The sequence below is a fragment of the Solanum dulcamara genome, chromosome 4, assembly GCF_947179165.1.
Source record: "Solanum dulcamara chromosome 4, daSolDulc1.2, whole genome shotgun sequence".
Taxonomy (NCBI): domain Eukaryota; kingdom Viridiplantae; phylum Streptophyta; class Magnoliopsida; order Solanales; family Solanaceae; genus Solanum; species Solanum dulcamara.
Genome location: NC_077240.1, coordinates 5,547,331 through 5,564,990, shown reverse-complemented (window position 1 = coordinate 5,564,990; position 17,660 = coordinate 5,547,331). Strand labels below are relative to the sequence as shown.

Below are 17,660 nucleotides of genomic sequence, written 5' to 3'. Positions count from 1 at the left end.
GCGCTAATATAGTTTTTCTCCATTTTTTTCAATAAATGGCTAATATATATGATTGAAAAAAAATGTTCCATAAATTACATAAGAAAATTAAGGTGGAACATGAGGATTTAATAGCGTAGGGTTAAATATAACATTTTTTAGAGTACTAGGACAAATATGACCCTTTTTGAGAGTACAAGGGAAATTATATTAATGACATGAGGATTTAATAGCGTAAGGGTAAATATGTTGGAGAAGAAGAATATTGCAACAAAGCAGAAGAAGAGAAGAAGAAGAAAATGAAAGCAGAAGAAGAGAAGAAGAGGAAAATGAAAGCTGCAGAGCAAAGAAAAAGAAGAGAAAGAGATGAGGACAAGCGTAGAAGAAGCTGAAGAGTTTAAGACTCTTCAGCATACACGTGGAGACTTCTCCTCCCCATAACATTATATATATATATATATATATATATAATATATATATATATATATATATATATAATATACCACAAGCAAATTTAAAATATACATTTAATATATTTATGCCCATATAGTTATGGGCATATAGAGTAGAATTTTGTACAGATTTTGCAGCCCATATCTTCTTGTCTCCATTGTATAGTTCTATATAAACTAAATGTACATGGCATAAATACACACAGAAAATTTATCTCAGTTCTTCTCTCTTTAATTTTTACATGGTATCAAAGCATTTCTAAGCTCAATTCAGATCTGTGTTTGTATCATCATCATCATCAACATCATCACCTTCAACTTCTACATCATCATCATCTTCAAATCCCTGTTGAAACAAAATGCCTGAAGCAACTCAAGATAAGTCAGGAAGTGGAGAGAAAGGAACCACGTATGAAAGCAGCCATCCTTACCACCTAAACAATTCCGACTCACCTGGTATGACTTTGGTCAACAATGTTTTCGACGGAAGAGGATATCCAGGTTGGAGGAGATCCATCCTCCTATCCTTATCAGCCAAGAAGAAACTTGGTTTCATCAATGGAACCTGCAGGGCTCCAGAACTGGAATCTGCAGATTTTGAACAATGGAGTTGTGTTAACGACATGATCATATGTTGGATATCAAATGCACTCTCTAAAGATATTGCAGATAGTGTAATGAGTTCCAAAACTGCTAAGGAACTTTGGGACAGTCTGGAGTAGAGGTTTGGCAAGTCAAGTGGTACCAAAATCTACCACCTGCAGAAGGAATTAACAAGTCTAATACAAGGGAATAGTGACATTGCAGGTTACTTCACCAAACTTAAGAGACTATGGGATGAATTGGATGGGATAAATGTAATTGTTTGTTGCTCATGTAAGTGCACTTGTGATGGGAAAGCAAAATTAACAAAATCACTAGAAGATCAAAGGTTGATTCAGTTCCTAATGGGACTGAATGATGTATATGCTCAGGCAAGGGGAAATATACTTATGATGAATCCCTTACCTGGAATGGATGTTGCATATTCATTGCTTTTGCAGGATGAGAGTCAAAGGGAAGTGTATGCAAACACAAACTACATCTCTGATTCTGGATCATTTCTGGCAGCAAGTCAAGCAAAACAACAGGACAACAAACTGATTGCTGAGTTTGCAGCATTCATGGCCAGTGGACAGGGAAGAAATATACAAAGATTCAAACATCAAGCAGTAACAGGAACAAACACATACCAGAGGTATAGCAATCCAGGTCAGAATCAGAAACATGATAAGTCACAGAACAGATTTAAGGGTAAGAAGAAATATGATCCAAACCTGTCATGCACTCATTGTGGAAAAACAGGGCATGTGCATGATAATTGCTACAGACTGCATGGATTTCCTGCAGATTTTGAGTTCACCAACTTCAGAAACTATCAGTCTCAGATTAAAGCAAATGCAACCTTGACTTAGCAAGCAGATGAAGACATTGCCAACACAGATCCTGGAATCAGTGATAAAAATTTTGAGGAACAGTTCAGCAAGCAGCAGATTGCAGAGATGATACAAATATACAAGCAAAGTAAATTGACACAAACAGGAATCAATGCAAATGCAGTAGCTGGTACCATCTTTAAATACTCAAATTCTATACCCACTAATCTTAAGCAAGATACTTGGATAATTGATTCAGGAGCCTCAGAACACATGTGTTTTGACCCCAATTCCTTCTTATTTCTAGAACCCCTGACTGTGCCTTTGAACATTAATTTACCTAATTCTTTCAAGGTAAGTGTGACCCATATAGGAAGCATCTCTATTTTGCCAGGGCATGTCATAACTGATGTACTGTTTGTGCCAGATTTTAAGTATAATTTACTTTCAATTCACAAGTTCTGTGTTCAGTTTCAGTGTGATGTCCTATTCACTGCTACTGGATGTTTCTTGCAGGACCTTTCAGTGAGGAGTCCTCAAGTTTTTAGTGAAGTTAGAGAAGGACTCTATTTATTGGATTCCAACACTGACAAGTCTAGAAATAGTTTCAATGATGTATCTCCAGATCCCATCCCACAATCATTTTCAGTTTTTAATTCAGTACATGTTAATGCCACTCCTAGTATAAAACTTTGGCATGTAAGGTTGGGACATCTTCCATTTTCAGCAATGAAACATTTAAGTTTTCTTTCATGTGAATCCACTTCTGATTTTGTTTGTGACATATGTCCTAGAGCTAGGCAAACTAAACAACCCTTTCCTACTAGCAACATCAAATCCACACATATTTTTTATCTCATTCATATAGACATTTGGGGACCCTACAAGTGTAGTACTTACAATGGTTTCAGGTTCTTTCTCACCATAGTAGATGACTACAGTAGAGGGACATGGACATTCTTACTAAGCACTAAAAGTAATGCTTTTCCTGTACTAAAAAGCTTTTTATCCATGGTAGAGAGACAATTCAATGTCAGGGTTAAAATGATCAGATCTGACAATGCTTTAGAATTGGGGAAAGGGACACAGGAATCAGCATTTCTTGCTTCTCAAGGAATCTTACATCAGTTATCCTGTGTTGCCACACCTCAACAAAATGGAACTGTTGAGAGAAAACATAGACACCTCTTAGAAATTGCAAGAGGGTTAATGTTTCAGTCAAAATTACCAATGACCTACTGGGAGAATCTGTCCTAACAGCTACCCATATCATTAATAGACTACCATCTAGTGTTCTAAAGGGACAAACACCTTATGCAGTACTTCTTAGACAAGAACCTACCTATGCCCATTTGAGAAATTTTGGATGTTTATGTTATGCCTCTACCCTGGGACAAGGGAGAAACAAGTTTGATGAAAGGGCTACTGCTTGTGTCCTAGTGGGATACCCTTTACAGCAGAAGGGGTATAAACTGTTATCTCTTGATACAAGGAAAGTGTTTGTATCCAGAGATGTCAGATTTCATGAATCACATTTTCCTTTCAGCTCATCTAATAGCTCCCACACACCTATTTTCTTGCACTACCCTTCTTCCTCAGATCATGATCTTAATACTTCCTACAGGACCCAATCCGAATCCACACTTCCTCAACAAACATCTCCACCTACATCACCAGACACTCCTGCCCCTGCTCCTGTCACAGATCTACCAAGAAGATCTAGCAGGATGTCTCATGAACCTGGCTACCTAAAAGATTACATTTGCAATAGTGTCATATTCACTGATCCATGGACAACCTGTTTTGATCACCCTCACAAGCCAAAAGGATATGCTTTCTCCTCCTTATCCCTCCACAATCAGAAACTAATCCACTCCCTCTCTACTATCACTGAGCCTACCTGCTATAACCAGGCCTCCCAACATTCAGCATGGAGAGAGGCTATGAACTCCGAACTTCAGGCCTTGGCAACAAATCACACCTGGGATATTGTCTTGCTGCCTAAAGGAAAGAAAGCTTTACCTTGTAAATGGGTATACAAGATAAAGCATCTCTCCAATGGAAGGATTGAACGACTAAAGGCCAGACTAGTAGTGAGGGGGGATATACAAAGGGAAGGTATAGACTATGGAGAGACTTTTTCACCTGTTGTGAAGATGACCACTATCCGGTGCCTGCTTACCATTGCAGCTAAAAAGAAGTGGTCTGTTTCACAATTGGATGTCAACAATGCATTCTTGCATGGTGACCTCCAAGAAGAGGTTTTTATGAAGTTTCCAGCAGGACTGACACCTCCTAGTCCTAACCATGTCTGTCTTCTGAAGAAATCCCTATATGGTTTAAAGCAGGCTTCCCGGCAGTGGTATGCTCGACTTGTAGGAGCTTTAGCTTTCAAAGGCTATTCCTCCTCCTTAAACGATTACTCCCTATTCTTCAAACACAATGGGACACTTACTTCTATCTTAGCAGTATATGTCGACGATATTCTCCTTACTGGAAATGATTTGTATGAACTAGACAATATCAAATGCTTTCTCAACACAGAGTTCAAAGTCAAAAACCTAGGGCAAATTCATCATTTTCTTGGCATGGAAATTTTGAGAGAAGATCAAGGTTTTATTGTAAATCAACGCCAGTTTACCATGGATCTTCTTCATGAATTCGATGTCTCTCATCTGCCTTCAGTCACTTCTCCGCTGGATCCCTCCTTCAAGCTTCGAGCAGACGACAGTCCTCGCTTGGATAATCCCACTCCTTATCGTCGCTTGGTTGGAAAGTTGAACTATTTGACCAACACTCGCCCAGATCTATGCTTTGCTGTTCTTGCTCTGAGTCAATACATGCAACGACCCTGTTTGTCCCATTTCTCGGCTGCCTTACGCGTTTTACGCTACCTGAACACAGATCCAGCTCAAGGCATCCTACTTTCTTCCGATCCATCATTTTCCTTACTGGCTTTTTGCGATGCGGACTGGGCCTCCTGTAAAGATTCACGCAAATCGGTCAGTGGTTTTTTTATTACCCTCGGAGGAGCTCCAATCTCTTGGAAATCAAAGAAACAATTCTCGATCTCTCTGTCCTCCGCAGAAGCAGAATACAGGTCTATGCGTCGTGTTACTACTGAACTTACTTGGTTAGTTCGCCTTCTTGAAGATCTTTCTGCTCCGATTTCTCTTCCGATTCCGCTACACTCAGACAGTCAAGCAGCCATCCATATAGCTCGAAACCCGGTCTTCCATGAGCGCACCAAACATGTTGAGCTCGATTGTCATTTTGTGCGCCAACAGTTTCACTCTGGTTTGATTTCACTCTCATTTGTTCCTTCCAAAGACCAACTCGCTGATCTCTTCACTAAACCCCTTTCTGGGGTTTCTCATCAGGTGATCCTGCGCAAGTTGAAGGTGCTCACACTCCCCTCCAACTTGAGGGGGGATGTTGGAGAAGAAGAATATTGCACCAAAGCAGAAGAAGAGAAGAAGAAGAAAATGAAAGCAGAAGAAGAGAAGAAGAGGAAAATGAAAGCTGCAGAGCAAAGAAAAAGAAGAGAAAGAGATGAGGACAAGCATAGAAGAAGCTGAAGAGTTTAAGACTCTTCAGCATACACGTGGAGACTTCTCCTCCACATAACATTATATATATATATATATATATATATATATATATATATATATATAAATATATATATAATATACCACAAGCAAATTTAAAATATACATTTAATATATTTATGCCCATATAGTTATGGGCATATAGAGTAGAATTTTGTACAGATTTTGCAGCCCATATCTTCTTGTCTCCATTGTATAGTTCTATATAAACTAAATGTACATGGCATAAATACACACAGAAAATTTATCTCAGTTCTTCTCTCTTTAATTTTTACAAAATATGACCCTTTTTGAGACTATAAGGACAAATGTGATCCTAAAGTTGGATGAAAAAGGCAAATACGTTGAAAAAATATAACAAAGGATAAATATGATCTATTTGTGAGAGTACAAGCACAAATATAACCCTTTTTCCTTCAAAAAACTGAAAATAAGTTATTTTCAGCCACTTATGAGCCAACAAAGGATAGGTTTTTGTTTCCCTTTTTTTTTTCCTTGGCATTTTCCTCTTGTGCTTCTTCACTTACCTAACTTTTTCCACCCATTCAATTCCATTGTGCACTAATTTCATTGAATCAACACCGGTCCTGAGATGGTCCTCCTCAATGGTTCAGGCGGCACATTTACTCTCTTATGATCTTCCAAAAACTGGTTAATAAAGAAAAATTGATGTGAAAGTGTTCTTTAAGAAACTGATACTTAATTCATATTGAAGCAACAAAATGGTAAAGATATGAGACTTGAACCTAATTCAATCGAGCAGTTAGCTCTTGAGGAGAGGATTGTCCGAATTCATATACGCAGATTAGTAGAACATTCTTCAATCAATGTGAGACTTTAACCCACTCTAACACCCCTTATCCATGTTCCAGTTGGGCCTAGGCATGAAGGGGTGTTAGAGTAGGTTAAAGTCTCACATTAGTTAGGGAATGAACTGATTGTCTACTTATATTGAATTGGGCAATACTCCTCTCATGAGCAAGTTTTGGGGGTTGAATTAGTTCCGAGTGTTGTATCTTTACGGAAAAAAAGTGAAGAAGTGAATGATTGATTGTCAATAAATTTTACCGTAACCATTTTTTTCAAGAAATCATTCTGCATAAGAAGCTCCAAATGTTGAGACTCCAAATATGCTTCACGAGCCTTATAAAATAAAAAACAAACAAAACAAAGGATGGAGTGAGAGTGTCAATTTAGAATGAGAGAATTTTTGCGATAATAGATAATGAAATAAAAGAAATGATGTAGTTAAGTTACCAGTCTCATCTCATGTGATCTAGCTGCAACCTCTCTGTTCTTAATTTTTTGTTTAGCCATTTTGAGAAGCCTCTGTTCTTCACTCATTACGACTCCTCTATATTTCCTTTTCTGCCTCTTTCTGCGATGGTTATTAACCTTAGCCACATTGCTAGTTTGGCCACAGAAAAAGTACCTTATAACAGGGCTCGATGAATCATTTGCGAGGCCAAAAGCATTATAAGATGGATGTACATTGCTACTTGAGGACATTTCCTCAATCATCCTTTCAGTCTCTTCTCCCAATTGATCGGTATTGTCATTGAAATCTATTAATGTTTTTGTTGCTGGAGTAAGTTTTATTCTTTCAAATTCTTCAAAATCCTTGGAAATTTGCATAATACTACTTGATTGTGCATCATGATCATAATTCGAAGAGCCACTGATCAATTGCCCGCCATCTCCTTCATAACACGCAACATTATAACATACAAAAGGAGTGTAAGATGGATGCACAATGCTAGAGTGCTCCATTTCTTCGACCATCCTCTCAAACTCATGTACATTATTTTCTCCCAATTGATCAATATTGTTATTGAACTCTATTGACGTTTTGGTTGTTGAAGGCAACTCTTTTCTTTCAAACGCTTCAAAGTCACTAGAAATTTGCATAATAGTGGATTGTGCATCATAATTATTTTGCGCCAAGTACTTGTCCATAAAATCTACAGGATCTATATCATCCATGGACCTCTTTTTCTTATAATTATTAAAACTTTGATAGAGCTTGTCAAGTTCATTATCCATTATCAACCGATCCAAGTCTTTGTCTTCTTTTTTACATGAAAAAGTCAAGTCCATGGCTATTGAAAGATAGTTTTAGTCAACTGGCAAATAAACACTTCTTTTTTTGTTGGTTAATTTTGATGTGAATAGTTTCTAGTTTCTATATACCACAAGAAAAATGAGACCAGCAAACAAGGTGTGTGTGGGGAATATATTCTGCCAAATGAATGTCAAGTACTCTAGGAAGTTGCAAAATGTTCCAAAAATATTTTGAAGTTGCAAAATGTTTTATTGTCCGGATAAATTGTTAACAAGGAACAGTTCCTTTAGAGGAATATTTCACACAACTACACTAATAATTTTAGTTTGTTCAATTTTTATTAAAACAAACGAAATCAAAATTGTAATTTAACCTTTTCTATATCAAACTATATATTCCATTAATTCTACTCTAATGTCTACTTTCCACCACTATAATATAATAGTAATATATTCAAGTCAAATTAACTTCATAAAAACTCAATAATCAATCACGTGTCATCACATAAAGTGAGATGGAGAAGATAATTTAAATAGCTTTAACATATTGAATATCTTATGTTGTTATTATTATTATTATTATTATTATTATTATTATTATTATTTTATCAGTTATTCATCTGAAGCACTTCTAATTTTCAAGTTTAGTCAGCAATTGCAAAACATTGGGCCTTAAGAGATCCCAAGCTCATTTCTAATGTAGGACACAATAGGTCCAGCTAATCTAATTAGTTTCCAGCAATATGCATACTTGTTCATGACAATAATTTATGTATATATACTTTCTTTTTTCGCTTGTTTGTAGCTAGTAATCTTGTACCTTAACAAGCAGCGGATATAGCCATAGTGCTATGATTTCAATGGAACGAGTATTTTTTGACATGAAACATAAATATATACCCAAAAGAATATTAAAATTTCGATAACCATAAGATTTTGAACCTCATATGTTGATAAGTAAGGCTTGTTCAAGTGTTTAAGCACCTCAATTATTGACAAATATGATGAGGGTTAAGTCACAAATATCATCAGTTTCTGTCCTTTAGCATATGTTTCTTTTTTGGGGTTGTTGTTGTGGTGGTGGGATGTGGAGGTAGTGGGTATTTTCATTTTTCACTTGATGTTATGATATTCACAGAAATTTTGTTGTTTTTGTAACTCCAACCTAAAATCTCTAAACTAGTTTAAAATATCTTGATGACGTTGCGTTCGAAGATCTTGTTGCCCATTAGCTAAATTAAAGTCAATTAAATTAAGTTGAATCTTCGTCGCTCTCATTAACTTCCCTGGTGGCCAAAATGGACAGATAGTTTGCACCAATAAATTTGGTATCAAAATAGTTTTTTAATTATGATTAAATAGTTTAATCGGGCTTTTATATTTCTTATTAAGATAATTATCTTGGAGCATGTACTAAATGGTCCCCTCGTCATAAAGGAGAAACAAAAATCTCAGGCGCAGATAACAAAAATTTCGATTATAAAATTATTCAAATTCTGATAGATACTTTGATAAATACTATTTGGCCTTTTGATGAATGTGTGCATATGTTTCCATTCAGAAAAATCGAATCAAATTAAATATCACAAAGAAAAAAATGAGTTTTTTAAAGCTTGGATTTGATTTTTAATATTAAAAACTGATAAAATTATTTTTAAAATCGAATCAAATCATTAATATAAATATTGTTTTAAAATTACGTATAATTTTATATGTAATAGTATATATTACTATTTTTTATTCTTTTTCTCCGTATCTGTGTAGTTACTATGAGATTACATCTGTGTAAATTTTACCATATATGCTTATATTGCTATAATGGTTTTAAGTTTGTATAGTATTTTAGTTGTTGAAAGATACTCTATTCTCTACTAAAGTTAGCTTTCGGTATTGGCTTATTGCTTTATGTTTTGTATAGTATTTTCTAGCAAGTTAGAAAGCTATTCTCTACAATTAGCTAGCTTTATGTACTGTTTTTTCTAGGCTTAACTAATTTGATTATCTTTTAGGTAGAGGCCAACACAAATTGAACCATGAACACTCATATTTTCACCCAGATTAATTATCTACACAACTACTTAAAAAATACTTTTTTTATTAAAAATTTTTAATTAGAGAATGATTATTGCCATAAGTATTTTAATTGAATCAATAAGAAAAAAAATTATATTTAATGATTATTTTTAATATTTTAATGAGAATTTATTTCCCACTGAATTGGTTCAGGAGGAATAGAATTGAAAAAAAAAACATATTTTATTAACACAAATTTTTTATTAATTTATCATGAAAAAAAACCTTGTTTCTAAAAAAAATTATGTTTCCTTACTTTTGCACTATTATTAGTCGAGGAGTCAAATGACTTTTTAGCAGTATAGTTTTTCAAATATTACAAAAATTTGTGATGTAAATAATTTTTATTCAGCTTCTTAACATTAAAGGATCATTTAGTTCACATGCTAGTTATATGATGATTATATATGCGGAATTACTTAGTTTTTTTTTTTTGTAAATAATTTAATCGATGCATTTTTACTCTATGTTTTATCACATATAAAATAATATATATATTAATTCATGCATGATGATCTAATGCACATATTATTTAATATTGTCAATCAAGCACTAAATAAAATTATGCTTGAATTATTTTGCTATACGATCAAACAAGCGCTGCGTAAGTTATGAACTAGAACTCTTTTTTTTAATCTTTCTAACTAAATATACTATTATATATTGTGTGAACATTAATGATTTTAAAAAAATCGATTGAACCGGCCAAATCAATTTTTAGGTTTTTAAAAAAAATAAAATCGATGGTTTTGAAATATATATATAAAAATAAAAGTATTTTAAAAAAATATTTTAACTAGATTTCTCATAGATTAATTTGAGCCATTATAAACCAATTTTTAAATGGGATAATCAAAGTAGATTGAGCTAATAAATAGACAAGTCAATAACTGACTCAAAATTGACCGAATTAAATAAATTATATTTTCAGGAGCTACTTTAACCAACCATAATTCTAGTGATTTCCAAACAATCCGTAGCTAATTGATCATAAGTTTTTTTATTAGATTTTAAAATTTTTATAAAAGTTTCAAATTGGAGAAATTTCTACTTCACTCATAAAAGTTCTAAAATATATATATATATATATATATATATATATATGTCCAAATAGAACTTGAAGTTTCAAAAAAATTAAATTTTAAAATTTAATTCAAAATCTATAACCAAATGGTGGCTTAGGAGAGTGTGTTCTTTGGTCAATATTTTGGAAAAATACTTTACTTTTTAGAAAGAACTCCTTAAAAATGAAGAAAATATTGTAAAATAGACTAGATTAATAATTCAGAAGAAGAAAATTAGAACAAAATAGATTAAGAAAATAGGAGAAAGTAATGTTCTTATTTCTGTATCTTATTTCACTCTTGCCATGCCAAAACAAGGCTATATATAGCCTAGAAAAAGATTAGAAATTGGTGGGTTGCCCACTTTCAGTGGGCCCCATGTATATTAAATAATTCATTAGTGGATATCCAATTTAACACACTATCTAACACTCCCCCTTGGATGTCCACGTGTAATGTGCCTCCATAAAAAATACTTTACAAGAAATAATATACTAAGTTATTCTGATGTTGTGTCTCGTTAAAACCTTACTAGAAAAAAATCCAGTGGGAAAAGCCTAATAAAGGAAAAAGAGTACACAGATCTGATAATACGCCTTGATTGCTGCCTCATTAAAAACCTTACCAGGAAAACCCAGTGGGACAAAACCTTGGTTAAGGAAAAAAGAGTGCAGCGCGTATTTTACTCCCACTGATGAAAACTTCATTTGATATTTTGGAGATGGCGCATTCCAACCTTATGCCTTAGCTTCTCAAAAGTTGATGTTGGTAATGCCTTTGTGAATAAATCTGCAAGATTATCACTTGAACGAACTTGTTGTACATCAATTTCACCGTTCTTCTGAAGATCATGTGTGAAGAATAATTTTGGTGAAATGTGTTTCGTTCTGTCTCCTTTTATGAAGCCACCTTTCAATTGAGCTATACACGCGGCATTGTCTTCGAATATAATTGTGGGTACTTTAACATTATTTTCCAGACCACATCTTTTTTTGATGAACTGTATCATCGATCTCAACCACACACATTCTCTACTTGCTTCATGAATTGCTATTATTTCAGCATGATTTGAAGAAGTAGCAACAATGGACTGTTTTGTAGATCGCCATGATATAGCAGTCCCTCCGTGTGTAAACAGATAACCTGTCTGAGATCGAGCTTTATGTGGGTCTGATAAATAACCTGCATCTACATAACCAATAAGGTCTACGCAACCTTTGTTAGTATAAAACAAACCCATATCAATAGTACCCTTCAGGTATCGCAAAATATGTTTGATACCGTTCCAATGCCTTCGCGTTGGGGATGAACTATACCTTGCTAGCAAATTAACAGAAAATGTTATATCAGGCCTAGTTGCGTTAGCAAGATACATAAGTGCACCAATAGCACTAAGATATGGTACTTCAGGACCAAGAATTTCTTCATCCTCTCTTGGAGGTCGAAATTGATCTTTTTCCACTTCAAGTGATCGAACAACCATTGGAGTACTTAATGGATGTGCTTTGTCCATGTAAAATCTTTTTAAGATTTTCTCAGTGTAGGCAGATTGATGGACAAAAACTCCATCTGCTAAATGTTCAATTTGCAGACCTAGACAAAGTTTTGTCTTTCCAAGGTCTTTCATTTCAAATTCTTTCTTTAGATATTCAATTGCCTTTTGGACCTCTTCAGGGGTTCCAATGAGATTTATGTCATCAACATAAACGGCGAGTATAACAAACTCTGATTCCGTTTTCTTAATAAAAACACATGGACAAATAACATCATTAATATAGCCTTCATTTATTAAATACTCACTTAGGCGATTATACCACATGCGCCCTGATTGTTTCAAACCATATAATGATCTTTGTAGTTTTATTGAGTACATTTCCCGAGACTTTTTACATGTTTTAGGCAATTTTAATCCATCTGGAATTTTCATGTAAATTTTATTATCAAGTGAACCATAAAGGTAAGTTGTAACTACATCCATTAGATGTATTTCAAGATTTTTATGTACAGCTAAACTGATGAGATATCGAAAAGTTATTCCATCCATAACTGGTGAATATGTTTCTTCATAATTGACTCCGGGTCTTTGAGAGAATCCTTGTGCAACAAGGCGTGCCTTATATCTTACAATTTTATTTCTCTCATTTCGTTTTCTAACAAAAACCCATTTATAACCAACTGGTTTTACACCTTCAGGGGTTTGGACTACAGGTCCAAAAACCTCACGTTTAGCAAGTGAGTCTAATTCTGATTGAATTGCCTTTTGCCATTCTGGCCAATCACATCTACGTCGACAATCTTCGACGGATTTAGGTTCAAGACTTTCACTATCTTGCATGAGGTTAATTGCAACATTATATGCAAAAACATTATCAACCGTGATTTTAGATCGATCTAACTTTATCTGATCACCGAAAGAACTTATTGAAAGTTCTTCATTCACTTGAGTCTCGGGTTCACTGATTTCTTCAGGAATATCAAGATTACTCAAATCTTGGCCTTCTTCAGGAGGTTCTATTGTAGTATCATCTTTATTATTTCTCACGCTTCTCTTTCTAGGATTTTTATCCTTTGAACCCAACGGTCTACCACGCTTCTGGCGTGTTTGGGATTCAGAAGCTATGATACTTGTAGACGGTCCTTTTGGGACATCAATCCGGATAGGTACATTCACTGCAGGGATATGTGACTTAGTTATCCGTTTCAAATCAATAAATGCATCTGGCATTTGATTTGCTATTTTCTGCAAGTGGATGATCTTCTGGACCTCCTGTTTATATGTGCGGGTACGTGGATCAAAATGTGATAGTGATGAAACTTTCCACGCAATTTCTTTTTCTTTTTCGGGTTCCTTTTTCTCTCACCCTAATGGCGGGAAAATTGTTTCATCAAACCGACAATCTGCAAATCGAGCAGTGAATAAATCTCCAGTCAACGGTTCAAGGTATCGAATTATGGAGGGTGAGTCAAACCCAACATATATGCCCAACTTTCGTTGAGGGCCCATTTTTGTACGTTGTGGTGGTGCTACAGGCACATATACCGCACAACCAAAAATTCTTAAATGGGCTATATTTGGTTCATGACCAAATACTAATTGCGATGGAGAGTATTTATTATAATGTGTCGGTCTGAGACGGACAAGTGCTGCTGCATGTAAGATAGCATGACCCCAAACAGTAATTGGCAATTTTGTTTTCATTAGTAGAGGTCTTGCTATCAATTGTAGGCGCTTAATAAATGACTCTGCAAGGCCATTTTGAGTATGAACATGAGCAATAGGATGTTCAATTTTTATCCCAATTGATAAGCAATAATCATTAAATGCTTGGGATGTAAATTCTCCAGCATTATCAAGGCGAATGGCCTTAATTGGATAATCTGGGAATTATGCTCTCAATCTTATTATTTGTGCTAACAATTTCGCAAACGCCAGGTTGCGAGATGATAATAAGCACACATGAGACCATCTAGATGATGCATCTATTAGGACCATAAAATATCTAAACAATCCACTAGGTGGATGAATAGGTCCACATATATCTCCATGTATACGCTCTAAAAAGCCAGGAGATTCGATGCCAACCTTGAGGGTCGATGGTCTGGCAATTAATTTGCCTTGATAACAAGCAGCACATGAAAATTCATCATTTGTAAGAATCTTCTGGTTCTTTAACGGATGTCCAGTTGAATTTTCAAGAATTCGTCTCATCATTATTGATCCAGGATGACCTATTCGATCATGTCATAGCACAAATATATTTGGATCAGTAAACTTCTGGTTTACGATCATATTTGCTTCAATTGCACTAATTTTTGCATAATATAGGCCAGATAACAGAGTTGGTAATTTTTCCAAAATATATTTCTGGCCTGAGACACTCTTGGTTATACCAAGATATTCAATATTCATTTCATTTAATGTCTCAACATGATATCCATTTCTGCGGATATCTTTAAAACTTAATAAGTTTCTTGGAGATTTAGAAGAAAATAATGCATCTTCTATAACAATTTTTGTCCCTTTAGGCAGAATTATAGTAGCTCTTCCGGAGTCTTCAATCATTTTGGAATTGCCAGATATCGTAGTAACATTAGCTTTTCTTTTAAGCAAGTTGGAAAAATATTTCTCGTCTTTAAAAATAGCATGAGTTGTTCCACTATCAATTACACAAATATCTTCTTAATTGATCATTGATCCAAATAAAATTTGAGGCATTTCCATATTTTTCTTCAAAAAGAAAGAAAGTAAATATTATAATTAATACCTGATTTATTATACAAAGTTTTATTTCATTACATTGAGCTAGAAAAATACAAATATAATATTTAATACATACAACAACAAAGAGAATTATTTAAATATTATCGGGCTTATCAACATTCATATTTACTTCTGGAAAATTAAAGAAATCAGCTACATCGAGATGCATGGGCTCAATATTGTCCTCAGAGATAAAATTTGTCTCTGGATTATTTTCTGCCCTTTTTAACGATGCCTGATATAGCTGAACCAAGCGTTTTGATGACCGGCAAATACGCGACCAGTGCCCCACACCTCCACATCTATGACATATTGTTTCTGAATTATTCTTCGGTAAAGCTTCTGGCTTTTTACCCTGCCTTTTATATTGCTGGTTATTTCTCGGTGCCAGCCGAGCATCATGATTAAAATTTCTTCTTTGACTACGACCACGACCATAACCACGACTGGGGCCATAGCCTCTTTCTCGTTGGTTAGAATTTGCCTGATTCACTTTAGGGAGTGGCAAAGAACCAACTGGCCGACTATCATGATTTTTCATTAATAGTTCATTATGTCTTTCAGCAATAAGAAGGTGAGAAAGTAATTCAGAATATTTTTTAAAGTCTTTTTCGCGATATTGCTGCTGCAGGAGCATATTCGCGGGTGGAAATGTGGAGTATGTTTTTTCAAGTTTATCTTGTTCCGTGATTTCATCTCCGCATAAAGTTAACTGAGCTATAATTCTAAATAAAGCAGAATTATATTCAGTTATATTTTTAAAATCCATCAGTCTCAGATTTAACCAGTCATAACGTGCTTGTGGAAGCATGACCAACTTCAGGTGGTCATACCTTTCTTTTAAATTTTTCCACAATTTCAAGGGATCTTTTAATGTAAGATATTGTAATTTAAGACCCTCGTCAAGATGGTGGCGGAGGAAAATTATAGCTTTTGCACGGTCTTGACTAGATGCCGTGTTATCATCTTTGATGGTGTCTGCCAGACCCATCGATTCAAGATGAATTTCGGCATCTAGTGCCCATGAGGAGTAATCTTTTCCAGAGATATCCAAAGCAACAAATTCAATTTTTGAAATATTTGCCATTTTATGAAAAGAAAATTAAATAAAACTCTTACCACTTTTGTTACCTTAAAAATTAGCCGGAGTCTCGTGCTGATAACGTGTTGTAAAATAGACTAGATTAATAATTCAGAAGAAGAAAATTAGAACAAAATAGATTAAGAAAATAGGAGAAAGTAATGTTCTTATTTCTGTATCTTATTTCACTCTTGCCATGCCAAAACAAGGCTATATATAGCCTAGAAAAAGATTAGAAATTGGTGGGTTGCCCACTTTCAGTGGGCCCCATGTATATTAAATAATTCATTAGTGGATATCCAATTTAACACACTATCTAACAGAAAATAATTATTCTCTAATAAAAATAGAAAAAAAAAGTTCATTGCATTATCTCATCTCCACTCTCACAACCACTCATCCCCACTACCACTAACCCATCCCTCACCCTCACCTTCACCCACACCCACCTCCGCCTTGCCCTCTTCTCAATTTTCAATTAAATCGAAAGAATAAGTTGAATGAAATTTGATTCATCATAGATCAAGAACGGAACGAAGAACCAACATTTTTTAATGGAGAAATTTCACGAATAACTACTATAAATATATTAATCTCCTTAGCTATAATTTGTATATTTGCGGGTTGTAACTATAATTTAAGTTGTCTTATTTGTATAATTCATAGGTTTATATAATTCATGGGTTTGTAAAATTCGCGAGTGAGTTTGTATAATTGAGTTATTTTTGTATAAATTCGAAATAACGAATTTATACAAACACAGACATCTGAACTTTAAACAGTTATACTATACAAAATTATATTATACAAAAATTATACAAATTTCAAATTATACGAGCATTCAAATTATATAAACTCGAATCATAATTAACGTTTAATGTTAGTGACAAATTGTAAATTAATTAAACTATAATTATGTTAACTAATTAACTAATATATGTTTATTTATTCGCGCAATTTTCCCTTTTAAATCCAATCACAACACTCATCACCTACCTGCCTACCTCCACCCTCACTCCCATTCCGTCCTTACAGTTTCGTCTTAAATATATATAAATATTTTTATTTGTATATAAAATATAAAAAAAAAAATAACAAAATCATTTATCTTCTTTAAAAATATATATTTCTCTTCTTTTTATAAAAAAGAAAAACATTTTCTTCCAAACTGAACAAATCATGTCTCAATCTTGTACTCCCTTTGATCTTGGAATCTAACGGTTTCTACTCGCCCTGTCTCAATTTATATGACTTACTTTCCTTTTTAACAGTTTCAAAAAAATGACCCAATTTTATATTTAGTAAAAATTTAATTTTTAAATGTCCATTATACCCTTACAACAACAATAACCCAGTGAAATCTTACAACGTGGGGTCTGGGAGGGTAGAGTGTACACAGACCATACTCCTATTAAGGTAGGACAGTTATTTCCGAGAGACCCTCGGCTCAAAAAAAGCATAAAAAGGAGTCAGATAAGGTTAAGATATTCAAAGCGATATAGGAAAATAAATAACGAAAGCGTCGCAGATAAAATAGAGTAATCAAAGTACAGAAAGTAAAAGGGAAGCCCGATGCACTAATGCTACCGCTATGCGCAGGGTCCGGGGAAGTACAGAAAGTAATAAATAATAACATAAATACCAGAAATGAGAGCACAAGAAATTG

General features: G+C 34.3%; 1 protein-coding gene and 1 long non-coding RNA gene across 2 annotated transcripts; both read right to left on the bottom strand.

Annotated features, from left to right (window-relative positions):
• Positions 1-775: 775 nt before the first annotated feature.
• Positions 776-1,602, bottom strand: LOC129884559 (uncharacterized). The gene is made up of 3 exons (XR_008765960.1): positions 1,440-1,602; positions 885-1,019; positions 776-794 (listed from the first exon to the last, which is right to left on the bottom strand). It is a non-coding gene; the product is annotated as an uncharacterized LOC129884559 (long non-coding RNA).
• A 4,276-nt stretch (positions 1,603-5,878) lies between these two features.
• Positions 5,879-7,608, bottom strand: LOC129884558 (uncharacterized). Its single transcript, XM_055958849.1, has 3 exons — positions 6,712-7,608; positions 6,523-6,597; positions 5,879-6,102 (listed from the first exon to the last, which is right to left on the bottom strand). Exons 1-3 carry the CDS (start codon positions 7,549-7,551, stop codon positions 6,022-6,024), a joined length of 996 nt encoding a protein of 331 aa, XP_055814824.1. The 5' UTR covers positions 7,552-7,608; the 3' UTR covers positions 5,879-6,021.
• Positions 7,609-17,660: the final 10,052 nt, after the last annotated feature.

What these genes read in the sequence shown, in the direction of transcription:
- LOC129884558 (XM_055958849.1), bottom strand. Translation starts at nt 7,551, where the DNA reads ATGGACTTGACTTTTTCATGTAAAAAAGAAGACAAAGACTTGGATCGG. An exon ending in GATCACATGAGATGAGACTG is followed by an intron (nt 6,598 to 6,711) that starts GTAACTTAACTA and finishes TTATTTTATAAG; the next exon opens with GCTCGTGAAGCATATTTGGA. An exon ending in TCTTGAAAAAAATGGTTACG is followed by an intron (nt 6,103 to 6,522) that starts GTAAAATTTATT and finishes TTTATTAACCAG; the next exon opens with TTTTTGGAAGATCATAAGAG.